This window comes from Crocuta crocuta, unplaced genomic scaffold (genome assembly GCF_008692635.1).
Source record: "Crocuta crocuta isolate KB4526 unplaced genomic scaffold, BGI_CrCroc_1.0 scaffold384, whole genome shotgun sequence".
In the NCBI taxonomy this organism is placed as follows: Eukaryota; Metazoa; Chordata; class Mammalia; order Carnivora; family Hyaenidae; genus Crocuta; species Crocuta crocuta.
Window position 1 is genome coordinate 2,431,558 of NW_027532182.1, and position 15,886 is coordinate 2,447,443.

The 15,886-nt window shown below is 41.0% G+C and overlaps 1 protein-coding gene across 5 annotated transcripts in view; it reads left to right on the forward strand.

Moving 5' to 3' along the window:
- The window catches only part of IFTAP (intraflagellar transport associated protein), a 62,807-nt gene that overhangs the window by 29,904 nt on the left and 17,017 nt on the right, over positions 1-15,886 (forward strand). For all 5 annotated transcript variants that reach the window (XM_077777495.1, XM_077777500.1, XM_077777496.1 and 2 more), the window contains 3 exons: positions 8,897-8,970; positions 10,451-10,522; positions 11,884-11,950. In XM_077777495.1, coding sequence (XP_077633621.1) covers positions 8,897-8,970; positions 10,451-10,522; positions 11,884-11,950 — 213 coding nt within the window. The remainder of the gene's footprint in view (positions 1-8,896; positions 8,971-10,450; positions 10,523-11,883; positions 11,951-15,886) is intronic.

A 15,886-nucleotide genomic window follows, 5' to 3' on the forward strand; every position in this document is an offset into this window, starting at 1 on the left:
AGGGCTCAATCTTACTATATTATACAATATATACATATATATATTTTTCATTCATTTATATATTCAGCAAATTTATTATAATTATTTTACAAAAGTGATATCATACTATATATACTTTTTATAACTTGCTTTTTCACATAACAAACTTCCCAATTACTAAATATGATTATTTAACAGAATTTTTAAAGACTGCACAGTATTCAGTTGTGTGCCACAGTTTATTTAACCATTCTCTTTTTTGTTGGACATGTAGTGATTTCCAATTTTTGGCTATTAAAAATGATGCCACATTGCACATCCTCGTTCATTCAGTAAATATGTATTAAACACCTGCTGTGTGCCAAGTACTGCTCACATAACTGACCAAAAGAGACAAAGGTCATTACTTTCGGGGAATTTGCATCCTAGAAGGGAGAGAGAGCAACGAATAGCAAACATCATGAATAAGAAAAATATCTGTGTCAGAAGGTAGTAACTGCTCTGGTAAAGAAAAAAATATACAGAGCAAGATATGGGATTATGAGTGCTGGTGGAGGGTATAGGGTTGCATTTTTGTGTATAGTGGTCTGGTTAGGCCTCCTTGGGAAAGTAATCTGTGAATGAAGTTTGGAAGGAGGTGATGGAGTAAAGCCTATGGATTCTTGAAGGAAAGGCATTTGAGCCCAAGGGAACAACCAGTGTGGAGGCCTGGTGAGAGCAGCGCCCCTGCCTGGTTGAGGAGCAATGAAGAGGTCACTGTGGCCAGAATGGCACGAGCAAAGGTGAACGAGGGCACTGAGGTCAGAGGGTATGGAGGTGGTGGGCATGGATAGCCTTCTTCGTCCTGGTAATGCCTCGGTCATTGTTTATATTTTTGGTAGTCCCATCTTTGCACCCTTCTTGTTCATGGCCTTTGGATAAATTTTTACCCATGGAAATGCCGGTTCAAAGACATGCAGAAATTTAAGGCCTTGACTAAGTAAAAATTTTCAAGGGAATAGATTAGACATTTTTGGCTTTGTAGTGAAATCTTTGCCCACAAACTTAATTATTTCTTTTGGATAAATTCTTAGACATGGAAATGCTGGCTGAAAGATATGCAAAATGTTATGTCTTTGAGTGAGTAGATGTTTTAAGAGAATAAATTATATGTGTCTCACAGGCAGAGACCAGGTCTTAATAACTTTCTTAACTCCTTCTCCAGGCTTCCAGCTTAACACTCAGTGAACTCACTGGTTGAAGGGTTGAGTATCAGTCTACATTCAGTCATAAATGTTACATGTCCTTTGGAGTGGAGAATGAATGTTTTCCCTTTCGGGAACTGTAAGTAAGTTCCTGACAGAGAGGTCCCTGCTTTCTTTAGGCTTACAGTTTAGTGGCAAGAGATAGACCATGAACAATTAAGAAAGGTAATTTGAGATGATTTCAGATATATTTGAAGAAAACAGGAACACATTAATAGTGCTAAGGCTGGACCATGTGAGGAGGGAAGATGATCAGAGAGTTTTAGCTCCAGTGACTACGTGCATTCCTCTCATTGTCTGGGTGTGGAGGGAAGTTGAAACTCTCTGCTTGTCTTCTGTTTTGGTTTCTTCACGTTGTGGCACTGCATGGAATTGGGGTTAGTGATGGTGTTCCTAGGATCAAATGCAACATCGGAATCAAGGGGGAGCAAAATGTGGGAACTACCCCAATGTCCATTCACTGGTGAATGGACAAAACAAAATGTGATCTATCCACACAATAGATGAAAAGGAGCACAGAGCCAATACATGCTACAACATGGATGAACCTCAAAGATACGCTGACTAGAGAAGTCAGGCACAAAGCTTACATATTGTTTGATCACATTTATATTGTCTAAAAAAGGCAAAGCTATAGTTATAAAAAAGTAGATTAGTAGTTGCCTGACGTTGGAGGTAGGAACAGAGAAGGACTCCAGATGAGCACCAGAGTCCTTTTTGGGGTGATGGAAATGACATAAAAATTTAATTGGGGTCATGGTTGCACAACTCTGTGTTTACCAAAAATCATTGAATTCTACATTTAGAATACGTGAATTTTGTAAATTATGCCTCAATAAAGCTATGGAGAGGTGGAGCTACTATTTCCGGGTACTTAGGTCCTTACTGTGAGTCCTTCACTGGATGACCGTATGGCCTTGTGACTCTGGGTTTGGCTCAAGAATGAGGAGCATCCCATTTGTCTGTATTTCCTATTAAGAAAATGAGTTGTTTGTGCATAGACTTGAAAGTTCTAAGTAGGTAAACGTGTGATACAAAAAGAAAGGAACTTTCGGATGCAGCAAGATCCTGGCTTGTGTAGACGATGTCAGCAGTGACTGTTGCCCTGTTAGGGACTCTGGGAGCTACGGGAGGCTGTGCTCATACATGAGGTATCTGCTGCTAAGGCAGGCCACCTCCCTTCTGTGGCCTTGGCTAAATCAGTTGGGAAGGTGAGCTTATCTTATGGGATGATATGTGTGGCCTCTCTGGGCCAAAGTGTAATCATTTCACAGGTTGCAAGCATGCCGTATTATCTACTTCCATCTTCACAGAGCTGGTTAAGAAAAAAAGCAGTTACTTAGGGTGTACCAGATGAAATTAAAAGAATAGTCCAGGTTGCAGTGGAGAGATAAGGTGAGTATTCAGAGATATCGAGAGGGAGGAAATATAACCACTTGGAGATAGTGTCTTCATTTCTGTTTTAGAGACAAAAAAACAAAACAAAACAAAAAAACCCTCCCTTTGTGAGCTCTATTTTCCTTTTTTTAAAAAATGTTTTAAAAATGGTTTAAAAAACAGACACAGAATCCAAAGCAGGCTCCAGGCTCTGAGCTGTCAGCACAGAGCCTAACATGGGGCTCGAACTCATGAACTGCGAGATCATGACCTGAGCCAAAGTCGAACACTTAACTGACCCAGCCACCCAGGCACCCCTCTTTTTTCCTTTCTTAAATCCTTTGCTGAGAGCCCCTTTCATTCTTACCTGGATTACTACCTGTACTTACTACTTCTAGCTCCGGTGTCTGATCTCCTCTGCTCCATTCTATCCATTTCGTCTCCTTAGAGCACAGCTCTGATTGTGACGTCCAAGGGCCTAGGTTAAACTACAGAGTGTTTGTCCGATGCCTTTCACGCGTCACTGAAGGTGCTCTCCCATCTTCCTGGAATCCTCTGTGATTCTTCCTCAAGCCCTCTGCTTTCCCACCTTGGGGGCTCTGCTCACGCAGTTTTCCCTTTCTGTGGGATAACCTCAGCAGTGGTCCCCTGTTGAAATTGCAGCCATAGTCTTTCAAAGCCCAGCTCAGATGCTCCATGCCTATGTGAGGCCTTTTGTGATTCTCCCAAACCCGGTGTAAATTTCGCCATTCTCTCACTTTCTACTCCCTTACATTGTCTGCCATAGTTCTGTTCTATTTTGGTCGCTGGCATATCTGGCTTAACTTCCTTGGAAACCCTGTAAGGGTGGGGACGGGGTCTTGCCCATCTCTGTCACCCTGCATTTAGCTGCTGCCCACAATATAACTTTCAGATCGAATGAGTTGCACGGCCCAGCTTCCACTTGGGTTTCCTTCCTGTAAATCACCTTTCAGCTACTTTACGCTCCCTTCACATTTTTTTTTTTTAAATATTTATTCATTTTTGAGAGAGAGACAGTGCATGAGCAGGGGAGGGGCAGAGAGAGAGGGAGACGCAGAATCAGAAGCAGGCTCCAGACTCAGCTGTCAGCACAGAGCCCGATGTGGGGCTCGAACTCACGAACTGTGAGATCATGACCTGAGCCAAAGTCGGACACTCAACCAACTGAGCCACCCAGGTGCCCCTCCCTTCACATTTTTCTCTCAGGAAGTACCTGATACTGGACATTTCAAAAATTTCAACTTACTGCTGTTGTGTCCCTCGTCTTGGACTTCTGACACACATTTTCCGGGCCAGGGTTGTACATTTGTGTCTTGGCAGCTTGAGAGCTGACTGTGAATAATGAGTCAATTATCATCCAGCCTCGGGGAAAGCACAATTATTCCTGACTGGCCCGGCTGAGGTAATCCTCTCCTCCCTGTGCCCTTTCAAATGAAGAACATAAAACAGTTGGAATTCAGAGCACTGCAAAGGGAATTTAGACAAAAGATTTGTCTGCTGAATTTAGCTTCTTTGGATTTATTCTGATTTATGATTGATTGGTTTTTAAATTGCTTATTTAATCCTAACGACTATCGCTCCAGGGGAGGCCAGATACGAAGGAGCATGTGATCAAGAAGCAGTGGAGTGAAGTCGTCTGGCTGGACAAATCAAGAGCAAATATTATTGTCCAGAGAAACATTGCTCTAGGCTAGGAATATAATGTGAAAATCACCCCCTGACTTTCAAAGTACCCAGCCTTGTTATAGGCATGATTGCTTATCCCCAATTCTCTTTGCAAAAGGCTTTTTGCAACTACCCAGTGTTGCACAGAATCCGCCCCCCCCCCCATGTATTTTTCTTTCCTTCTAGCAACATAGCCAATATCTCTTTGCGACTGAGCACATGCTCTTGATTTATATTGCCGTTGACCATGGTGCAGAAGAACAGACTCTTGAGGTTGCTGTCAGGAATCGGTCGTGAATTCTGATGCTGACTGTGTTGATCCGTGAAAACTCTCCTACAAGCAAGGTGATGCTGTTCTCAGCACATGAGGTCTAGTCTAGTGTGGTTTTTGTATGGACAGAATTTGAATTTTTAAAAATTTTTTTAATGTTTTATTTATTTTTGAGAGAGAGATAGAGACAGCATGAATAGGGGAGGGTCAGAGAGAGAGGGCGACACAGAGTCCGAAGACAGGCTCCAGGCTCTGAGCTGTCAGCATAGAACCCGATGCTGGGCTCAAACCCATGAACCGTGAGATCATGACCTGAGCCGAAGTTGGACACTTAACCAACTGAGCCACCCTAGAATTTGAATTTTTAAAAAGCTTTTTTCCCCCCCAAAATTGAGCTCTCTGAAAGCGATCCCTTTCATCGGGAAGATACATAATCAATATGTGATTTGTGTTTAACTTATCAAGGCATCTGTGGTTTCCACCTTTTTGAGGAGCGGAATCTCTTTCCTTGGCCTGAAATTAGACATGGTAGGTGTAGTTGGCGATCGTGTATGGGACATCTATTAGAAGCTTGTCTGTTTGGTATCAAAAGAAAATCGAAATTCCATTGCTTCAGATAACGAAACCTTTAAAAACCTTTAGGAACTAACAAACAAACAAACATGAAAACCCTTTGTTTCATCCATATTGAAGTTTTGACTCAGAAATGCCCAAAGAAACTGTCTTTCGGATCTCAGTAACCTACTTGCACTCTGAAATAGAGATGCTAGCTTTCTAAAGTGTATTCTGTCTGACACTTATTTCAAAGCAAGAAACATTAGACATAAGATGAAAGGGGGGAAGAGGACTCTGATGGAGCACAGAAGCAGAAGATGAGATGGACGCTTGGGTGGCGCATTTGGACTGCCACCAGCAGAACTCTAGGAGGCAGCAGCTGGCCCTCTGATCAGGCTTAGGGCCACTTTGGATTCTGGGCTGTGCCAACATCTGCCATGATGACATTATCATATTGAAAAAAAAAACCCTTTTTTCCTATCTTATTCTGCCAAGAGATTTATTATTTGCTGTTTTTTCAAAAAATGATAAAAAGCTTTTATAAGAAGCATTCTGGGTCTTTGGAGTGAGAGAATATACATTCTTGTGAAACTACTTTCAGGGTCCCAGAAGGAGGCTTAAACTGAGGGATCTGTCACAGAGAGAACAAGTTCTTTTCTGCATCTTCTGGTCTTTTTTCTTTTTCTTTTCTTTTCCTTTAAGTTTATTTATTTAAACAGGGGGTGGGGCACAGAGAGGGAGGCAGAGAGAGAATCCCAAGCAGGCTTGGTGCTGTCAGCACAGAGCCCGATGCAGGGCTCAAAACCACAAACCGTGAGATCATGACCTGAGCTGAGATTAAGAGCCGATGCTTAAACGACCGAGCCACCCAGGCGCTCCTCTCCTGGTATCTTTTACATGAAAACTTTATGTTTACAAAAGAACTAGAATGTTTTTGTTAGATCTGAGATCCCAACAATAGCTCAACATCAGCGTCAGAAGCTGGGACTCTGTTATATATTGCTCTTTATTTGGAAGGAGTTTCATTTGGTTATCTGTCAAATACCCTGAGCGTCGCATTGGAAATGGCAGAGGAGTGCACTGATTCTGAGAACAAACAGAACTTGTCCTTCCAGAGCATCTGTTCTTCTCAGACATCACTGTGTTTCTCAGGTATTAAAGCCAGTAGACTATTACAATAGTGTGCTGGGATGTAGTATTTTCTCAGTAAATACTAGATTTAGGTTCTGCTGGATTTAAAGGATAAGCAGGGGAACAGAAAACTATTCCATCTCCTATTAGAACAGGGCCCTGAGGGCGCTGCCTGGGTGGCTTGGTCAGTTAAGTGTCCGACTTCAGCTCAGGTCATAATCTCACAGTCCGTGGGTTTGAGTCCCACGTCAGGCTCTGTGCTGACAGCTCAGAGCCTAGAGCCTGCTTCAGATTTTGTGTCTCCCACTTTCTCTGCCCCTCCCTCTTTTGTACTCTGTTTTTCTCTTAAAAATAAGTAGACATAAAAAAAAAACAGTGCATGGAGGAATGACAGGTAGCCACGGGAAGTCTTCTTGTCTCTAACTCTGAGGAAATTTGAGGAACCCTTCCATGCCTCCTCCGGTAAATTCTCCTGTCTTCATTGCTTATCTTTTCCCCAGAACTGATTTAGGACAGCTCTGACTGTAAAAGGGGAAGAAGTCAGGGAGATAAGTCCTAAAACCACAACTTCCTCACTTATCTGATCTTTTCTAGCGCTGGTTGGTTACTCCAGCAGTATTCTTGGCAAGGCTCCCATTGCCTTACTTACTCAGCCCCCCACCCCCTGGCCCTCACCGCTCCAGCGCCAACTGCCAAGGCTTGTGCTTTCCATCAGAGTTTCTGCTCTCCCGGTGGAAGCTAGTTAGGAGTCATGCATGTTGGTATGGGAGTCAGGAGAGAAAACTGGCCTGAGCTTGTGTTCTTTATTAATACAACCCTTTTAAGGAAAAAGTGATGCATTCAGTATTTACATTCTCCCTCTCTTGTTTATTGAGTAGTAATAACGTATTACAGATTAGGTTACCTTACCTCTGCACCCTAACACTATTCCAGCATTAATGTCCTGTAGATACCCCTACAAGTCTTAATTCTGCCAATGATGGGTAGACAGAAGCAAACAAAGGACTCTGACTGAACTTGCACCAGGCTGTAAACAACAAGACTCTCACTGCTTTTGATGCCATGCAAGTAACAGCTCAAGAGAAACAAACATGGCCACTGTGCTGGGTTAGACTCTCTCATATCCCTTTGGTTAGATACCTGCCTACAAAGCACTCAGATCAAACAATTCTCGTAGCTCTACTGTGCGGCCCTGGTACTTATGCTGTTGTAAACTTTTCTTCTTTGTCTCCTTTCTGGGATTTGTTTTTTTTTGTTTTGTTTTGCTTCATTCTTCTGTACTCTAAATACCCTTTTGCTTCATTTGCTTTCTCACTCTAAGTGGCATAGCAGTGTGATCGAGAGTGTGGATTCTGAGTCAAAAGGCCTGGGTTCAAATCCTCATGCTGTGACTTACCAGCTGTGTGACTTTGAACAGGTTACTTGATCTCTCTAGTAGGTCTTGGTTTCCTCATCTGTAAAATGGGAATACTAACAGTGTCTACCTCTAGGGTTTCTGTGTGCCTTACATGAGCTGTATGAGGTCCTCGTAAAAGAGGATCTGACATTTAATCCATGTTAACCCTCATCATTAGTGTTAATATTGAAAATAATTTGATGGTTTAAACCCTTATCCCAGTGTAATTTTTACCAGATATTTACCTATAGCTATGATATAGCCTACATCTTCAGAAGCCTCTTGGGTGTTTCCCTCACTATTTCTACTGATACCTCTAGTGAGCACGATTACAGCTTAACTCATTACCACGCATCTGAATTTATTTCCCACATTTCTGTTAATGGCATCATGTTATCATAATCTTCTCAATCACTTAATTTAGGATTAATCTTAGACCCTTTCCTTATCCTAAGAAGATAATCACGAATGTGAACAGATTTAGTACAAAGGTATTATACTTATAAATAGTCAAGAATAGTCAAACATTGCTCTTTAGAATTTACATATGTGGATACACAGATAAAATGTGAGAAACATAGCCATCGGAAAAGAAAATTTGTTACAGCTTTTTTGTTTTGTAGGATTAGGATTGATTTTCTAATTTTAATTTTTTTCTCTTGCAAGTTTTCCACAATCATCCACACATTGCTACCACATAAGGAAAACCTACCCTCGATTTTAGAAAAAAAAAAAAGAGAAATATAATATCTAAGAGTTTTGCAAATATTGTACTTTCCTCACCTTGTAATGGTGGCTGAGAACGGTGTTAGATTTATAGTAAGCACTTAAGTATTATTGAAAAGTGAGTGAAATTGTGTTATCTTTCTATGCATATTTAGAAACAATTTTGTAAGTTCTTTTTAAAAAAGCCTACTTATTTATTTTTGAGTTGGGGTGAGGGAGAGAGAGAGGGAGAGAGACAGAATCCCAAGCAGGCTTTACACTCAGCATGGAGCCCAATGTGGGGCTCGATCCCATGACCATGAGATCATGACCTAAGCTGAAATCAAGAGTCAGATGCTCAACCGAGCCACCTAGGCACCCCAGAAGTAATTTTGTAAAGTTAAGAGTGCTCAATGCCTCAAGCATTCAGCTTGTAGATTTCTTTGAAAAGCATTTTTTTGGTTGTTGTTTGGAAGAAAGATTCTCAATAAATGTAATGTTAACTAGACTCCATGTGGTGGATGTTTTATAATATGTAACTTATCATTTCAGAGAATAATATGACCAAAAGAGGAGCATTTGGAGCTGATTCTTCAGAAAATATATTTCCTTCAGAAGAGGAACAGGTAATATCATAGCACATTTATAGAAACAGGAAAAAACCCATTTTTTATGAATTAAAAAAGAGAGAGACTGTAAGAACATACGAAACATTGGACAGTATTGGATCAGTAACTCAGACTCTTGATTCTAGGCATAGCATTGGGATACTTCATTGAAAATCATCATTACATTTCATGATTTCAGCAGTCAAAGTTTATGATGGTAACATGGTTATCCCCAAATTTTTATGTTTCCTTAAGAAACTGCCATCTAAAAATTCTTGAAATTGTTTCCGTATTTTAGCTTGTCCTCTATTTGGGAAAAAATAGTTCATTTTTATAATTCTCTGTGTATAATTCTCTGTGTAAAATGGGAGATTTTTTTACCTGCTCTGGATTCATCTCTTTTTTATTGATTTTTAATTTTTTTAATGTTTATTTATTTTTGAGAGAGAGACAGAGAGACAGAGACAGAGACAGATGGCAAGCAGGGGCAGGCAGAGAGAGAGGGAGACACAGAATCCAAAGCAGGCTCCAGGCTCTGAGCTGTCAGCACAGAGCCCAAAGTGGAGCTCGAACTCACAAACCATGAGATCATGACCTGAGCCGAAGTTGATTGCTTAAATGACTGAGCCACCCAGGTGCCCCTGGGTTTATCTCTTAAAGTGAAATCTGTTATCTTGGTTTTTCCAAGATTTGGTCAATAAATGTATGCTCTGTTCCTAATCTTAAAGACTTAATAGACTATATTCATGTTCTCCTTAGCTATGGTTTTTTAATTATCAAGGAATCCCAGTGGAAGCTCATGTTCTACTTTTAACATCATTTGAGTTTCTACCTTCTAGCTCATCCTGTCTACCTTGTGATATTGTGGACAAAAGTGTACATGAGATTGTGGTTTCATACAAGGGAACAAAGGTCTCTGTGTTAGGAAAGTGTTTATACATAGCGGAGGCCTACAATTCTTTAATTCCAGAATTTGCTTCCAAATGAGATGATTACGGGACCTGACCTTTTTTATTCCTGTAAAGGATTCACTTTCGACTGGCAGTCACTGGCAATTGGTAATATATTTCCTATTGAGACTTTAACTAGCATGTGAGAGGCAAAGAATTGTTCAATGATATTGTTTCCTAATAACTTGAAAATGTTGCATTAGCATTCTCTGCCTTGTCCTTCAGAGGTTCGATGGGATGGGATGGGAGGTGGGGTAATGAGGTGGGGAGTGTTCCTATTTTACACATGAGAAAATTGAGGTTAAGTAATTTACTCTAGGTTATACTGTAGATGAGTGTAGAGGCAGAAGTAGAAGTCAGACCTCCTGAAAACTATTCCCTGACCGCTACTATGACTTGGTGGATCTGGTCCATCATGCATAGCTAATTAACACAAGTTGGAAGGGGAGTTTTATGGCCTGAAGGGCTACAATGTCAGCTCCTTTATTTTTGGCTGTTTCATTTTCCCATCAATGTGTCCTCACTGTTTTGTTTTGCTTCTGTTTCAGATAGTGATAGATAAAGGCCAAAAAGTGGGCAGTACCTTTCAAGGTGATCTGAATCGGGCAGGACAGGTGAAGGTAAGGCATGATTCAATTTTCTTCTGTGGTACAGAAACAAAAACAAAAAAAAGTCAAATCAAAACAAAACCCCCCCCACAGGACTCATTTGCTATCTCTCATACAAAATTGGAGAATTCAGCAGATTTTATTGGTGTTTAAAGATCTTGAAAGTATGCTTGGTCGGTCGGTGGGGTTCCAGGCCTTTTTCCCTGAAAGCTTAGCAAATGGAAGGGGTTCCTCAGTAGAGAGACATGACTCTACTCACCCTGAACATACACCGTTAAAAGAAATGGCAAAATAACGGGGTTAGGACCGAGACCGTCATGGTGAAGATCCATTTTTGCTGTCACTTGGATGCTAGGAAATAACTACAGTGATGTACTTACAAGCAATGGAAGCTTCCATTTTGAATTCATATGCCAGAGCCCACGGTCTGGGAAGTAGAGCTGAGGGATGAAAAATCCAGGCTGTGTTTTGAATTCCATTTACGAGATCTGAATGTGTAACTTTATGATACTTTGTTAGGAGCACGTTTTAGGTCACGATGAGCATTTCGACATTATGCCTTTACTCAACTAGGTCTCCTTTACGCCGGTGGTGAAATCATTTTCTTATTTACACTCTTTGATATTCACCGGAGATGAATTAGTTCGTGTCTGAAATGTTACCATTTTGTTAATCTAAAATGTCTCGTTGTCAGCTTGCTGCGGAGAGCAGGATTCCACGTGGACTAGTCTTTCATTGAAATGCTGCTATTGTGCCTGTAAAGGTCATCTGCTCTGCTTTTTACCTTTGAAGTAATTTTCAGTTTTATTTGCTCGGAAGAGAGAACACTTGATTTTCGGCCCTGCTCACCTCTCTTGTGATTTACCTGGGGCAGGATGATTTTGTTTCAAATGGACCTTTCTCTTCTGCTTTCTTTAGTTTCTTCTCTCTGACCCTAGAGTGAAAAGCCCATTATGGTAACAGCCAGACCCACCACCATCATTTGGTTGAGAGGCAAAAGCAATAAAACAAAAACCAACCAACAGAAAAACCAGAGTCACTGTTTCAGACTGTCTTGGGAATAAGGTATATCCTGGCAGAGAATCTGGGAACAAAGTCTCTTTTCAAAAACTCCTCAGACCATCCTTTCCCTCTCAGTATAGAGATCTTAATATGGTGCCTACAAAATCCAGGCCAGCTTCCAAATTGACTGCTCCTTTCAGATGTTTTTGGGAAAGCAGTGAACACAAAGGCCGTTAGCTGGGACTCAAGTTAATGAGAAAAGTAGATTCAGTGGCTCACTTTGAATGCTGTGGAAGTGGGTTCATTGATTGTTAATTGAAATTTTTTCAGTAGGCCTCATATACATAACAATGATGTTCATCTCTTTTTAGGTGGACAATTTCCTTGAGTTAGAAGATTTGGACAAAGATGAGGAGACTCAGCCCCAAATGAGCAAGGGTATGCTTTGTTTCCTCTCTCTGCTGCTTGACCTCTTTCCAGAAACTACAAATAACACATTAGACAGCTTTTTTCTTTTTCTTTTGGCAATCCCTACCTGCACCTCCCCTGATGTAGGGAGAACTATAGTCCTGTAATTTCTTTTTCAATAACAAAGATTTCAGCTGAAAGGTCAAAGCCTATTGAAGGTTGTAAAGTCTTTGGTCTAAAATGAAATAAAGATGCCCCTTCCTGACCCCACCCCATGTGGTTGAATTTTGGATAATTTTCTTAAGCCATTTGAGTCCAAATCTTATTTCTTAGAAGCATCGTGTAAATTGAATTATTTCCGAGTGATCCATAAAATATCAATTGATCATAAAAACCACAAAAATAGAATTCATCGTAAAACAAAAACATAAAATCAAATCAAAATCTGCACTTTTATAAATATTTATCAAATATGTAAGCCAAACACCTAAGACTAAAGATATATTGATAATGTTTCTTTTAGGGCATTTTCCTACTTAGACTGGGCTGGGAGAGGCTTAATGCTGGTCCATTGATATTTATGTAGATGAGACCTTTTTCCTTTCCTGCTTAACATTACTGTGTAAACATAGGCCTCCTTTGTGGCTCAAAAGACCTTCGAAATATGTTCAAAATTAGAGTTGTTTGGTTTGAAAATTCTCATTCCTAATTTAATAGGCAAGAATATCTCAAAGTTAATGTTGAATGATAGGGAAGGGGCAGTTTCTCTGGGGCTTTGTTTGCTGGTGTTGAATTGTGTACAGTCTTTAGGTAATTATAACCATGGACGATGATGAGTATTGTTGGGAGGGTGGTTTATTTATAATCACACGGACGTTCCAGTGCGGGTGTCGTTGGTTCGCAGAGGGTGACTCTGTAAACTGGTTGCAGGAAAGTCCCTACTCTGGCTTCTCTGGTTGCCTGAAATTGAGAGGCTTTGGGAATTGGAAGCGATGAACACTTGTACTCTGCTCAGAAACATCACATTACTGCACTGAAGGGATTGTTTCTCATGTACTCTGTTAACCTGTAAACTTCGCAGATTTTTTCCTTACTTACTTGGTTCAAGTGAGATCAGAGATCTAAAGGAATCGTGCTCCAGAGAGAGGCTCTTTTAACTTTAATACCCCAGGCAGCTCTGAATTTCTCTGTATGAGCAACTTAAGGGGTCTGATAGGATCAGAAGGGGTGGCTAAGGACTGATCAGGAAGCCAAGTTTGTAGAGCAAACACACTGTTTTGGGGAAGTGGAGATGTTAAAAATGCAGATTCCTGGGTTCTATTCCCGAGACAGAGGCTGACTCAGAAGATCTTTGGTGAGAGCTAGTGCTCAACGTTTTTAGCCACTACCCCAGGGGATGCCCATACAGTTGTCTGTGGAGACAAATGGTTTGAGTCTGCAAGTGCTACATTTGCAACATACATTTAATATTCTAGGAAGGCCCCCAAAGTAGACGGGATGAGCATTTCCTCAATGGCTCAAATCTCTTGCTTCCTGCCATTAGCAAGAAAGTGTGTATTCTGGCATAAACTCACAGAGGTGACACACATGATTTTGGTTATAGCAGTCTTTCAGGTTAGCCTTTTTACCTTTCCCACTATTTTCACATCGTTTTCCTTAAACATTTTTTCAAGTGGTGTTTTTTTTTTTTTTTTTTTTTACTACCAGATCTATTTCTTTAGTTTAAGAAAATAGTATGTACACATCTCACTGCTATGGCAGATTTTTCCAGAAATCAGAGAACAGGCAGCGTTGCCTTTGTGTATAAAAGGCTGCTGAGGCTGAACCAGGTCTCGGTGGACTTGAAGGAGCTAGTCACCCCCATGCCATGTGGACAGCAAGGTAAAAAGGCCTGGCTGAGCAGCAACTCCTGGCTTCCACAATCTACTCCAATTACTGAAAAGACCGGGGCTTTGCAATTTTCATAATGCACAGTCTGGGTCATTTGAAAGGGAAAAAAAAATTAGTTTGTGCCAAGGTGAATTTTCGTTTGGGCTCAATTTGTATTACACTTCAGGAATGTGAGCAGAAGGCGGATATTTATATCAGATGGGAAATGTGACATTTGAAATAGGCAAGTTGCTTGTATAATTCTGGCAGCTAAGAGGTTTACTGATTAGATTCTGTTGTTATTGTTTAAGCAACAGATTTGCCCAGGGCAACAAGGAAGAGTTGCGTATTGTTTTTCTATCATCGATTTTATTTGTTCACCTTATTTGCTTTCATAAATCTTCTCCAAGATTCAGGAGCACGGTTCTCTCCTGGGATGCGGCTTATCACTTTGGCAGCTCGGGAGGAGACAGGTTTTCTGAGGAGCCAGCTCGGGGCGGCGCTCTCGAGCTGTTGTCCGAGGGAAACGTGTGCCACCAAGTTTGGTGCCCTGTGTTTCTTGGACATCAAATTAACCACTTTTGCCTCCTTTGAATTTAACCTGACGGTTAACTGTCACAGCCGACTCTTATCCAGAAAAATTGTTCCTTGGAACAGGTCTTAGTTACTGTGCTGAAGCCTCAGAGCAGGAAGAATATTTTGGTCTTTNGTGACTGAAGAGAGTTCTTTGAGGCCTACTCAGCATCAGCTGTCTTTCACGGGCCTCCCGACCGGTAGCTGTTCTTGTGCTGTGGTTGTGCTGGGTGAAAAAGGGCAACTGACTCTCGCTCAAGTGTTGGCAGCCTTATTTGATTTTCATTTTCTTTTTTTTTTTAATGTTTTATTTATTTCTAGGAGNTTCTCTCATTGAGGTGCCGGGGTGGCTCAGCCGGTTAAAGGGACAACTCTTGATCTCAGCTCAGGTCATGATCTCACAGTTTGTGGGGTCCAGCCCTACCTTGGGCTCTGTGCTGACAGTGTGGAGCCTGCTTGGGATTCTCTCTCTCCCTGTCTCTCTCTCTCTCTCTCTCTGCCCCTCCCCTGCTCTTGCTCTCTCTCTCTCAAAATAAACTTAAAAAAAAAATTCTTTCCTTCTTGGCAACTTCAAGCAGCTTTTGCAGCCTGTGAATGGCCTGGGACTCTTATTCACAGACACACAGCATCTGTGACTGGAGCCTGGAATATAATGACAAATAAGCAGGTTGAGGTCTGTCCTCATGCAGTTCATTAACTTGACATTACCCAGATATTCACAAATGTAGGATTGTAAGTTGTTTTAGATCTCATGAGAACATATGGCAGGGGAACTTAAATTTGTATGTGGGATCAGAGAAAGCTCTGCCAGAGCCTGAGATCTAAGGATTTGTAGGTGAGAGGGGTGAGGCTCAGGATGAGGGGAGGCTGGAAGAGTCCAGGAACAGCATAAGGAACAGCACCTGTAAAGGTCCAGAGCTCAGAAAGACGTATTTCAGCCAACTTACAGCTTACGCATTTTGTTTATTTATACTTGGAACAGTTAATAATCATTCTTTTATTGCCTAGAAGATTACTAAAAACATTGAGAAAGAAAAATCTTTGCTTCAAAATGTTCCCCCATCTCTGTTCCTCCAGTTTTTTTTTTCCTGTTCTTTCAATTTTTATATGTGCAAACTTACCTATCTATGAAGGCCCAGACTGAAAGCCACATCAGCCACAAGGGCAGACCTGCCACCCTATCCTCATGATTATATGAAGAAACTTCCACTCCATTCCCAAGAAGAGAACAAAACTGGGCAGATGTTTCTGCCATTTAACATCCTACGCCTTTTTCTCCCCAAGGGAAATGTAAAACTGTCTCTATTTACCGAGATTGGGAAAACAAAGTCTGTGTATATGGTTCAGTCCCTTTGTTTCATCTTTTGGGCTCATGCTATTTGGAAGATGTATGTCTTCTCACCTGTGTCTTTGCCATCTTTCTTATAATAGATACACTAATTTAGTTGGGGCCCATGCCTACCTTATCCAGTGATTTTCAACCTTAGAGACACAATGGAATAGCTTAAAATAAATAAATAAATA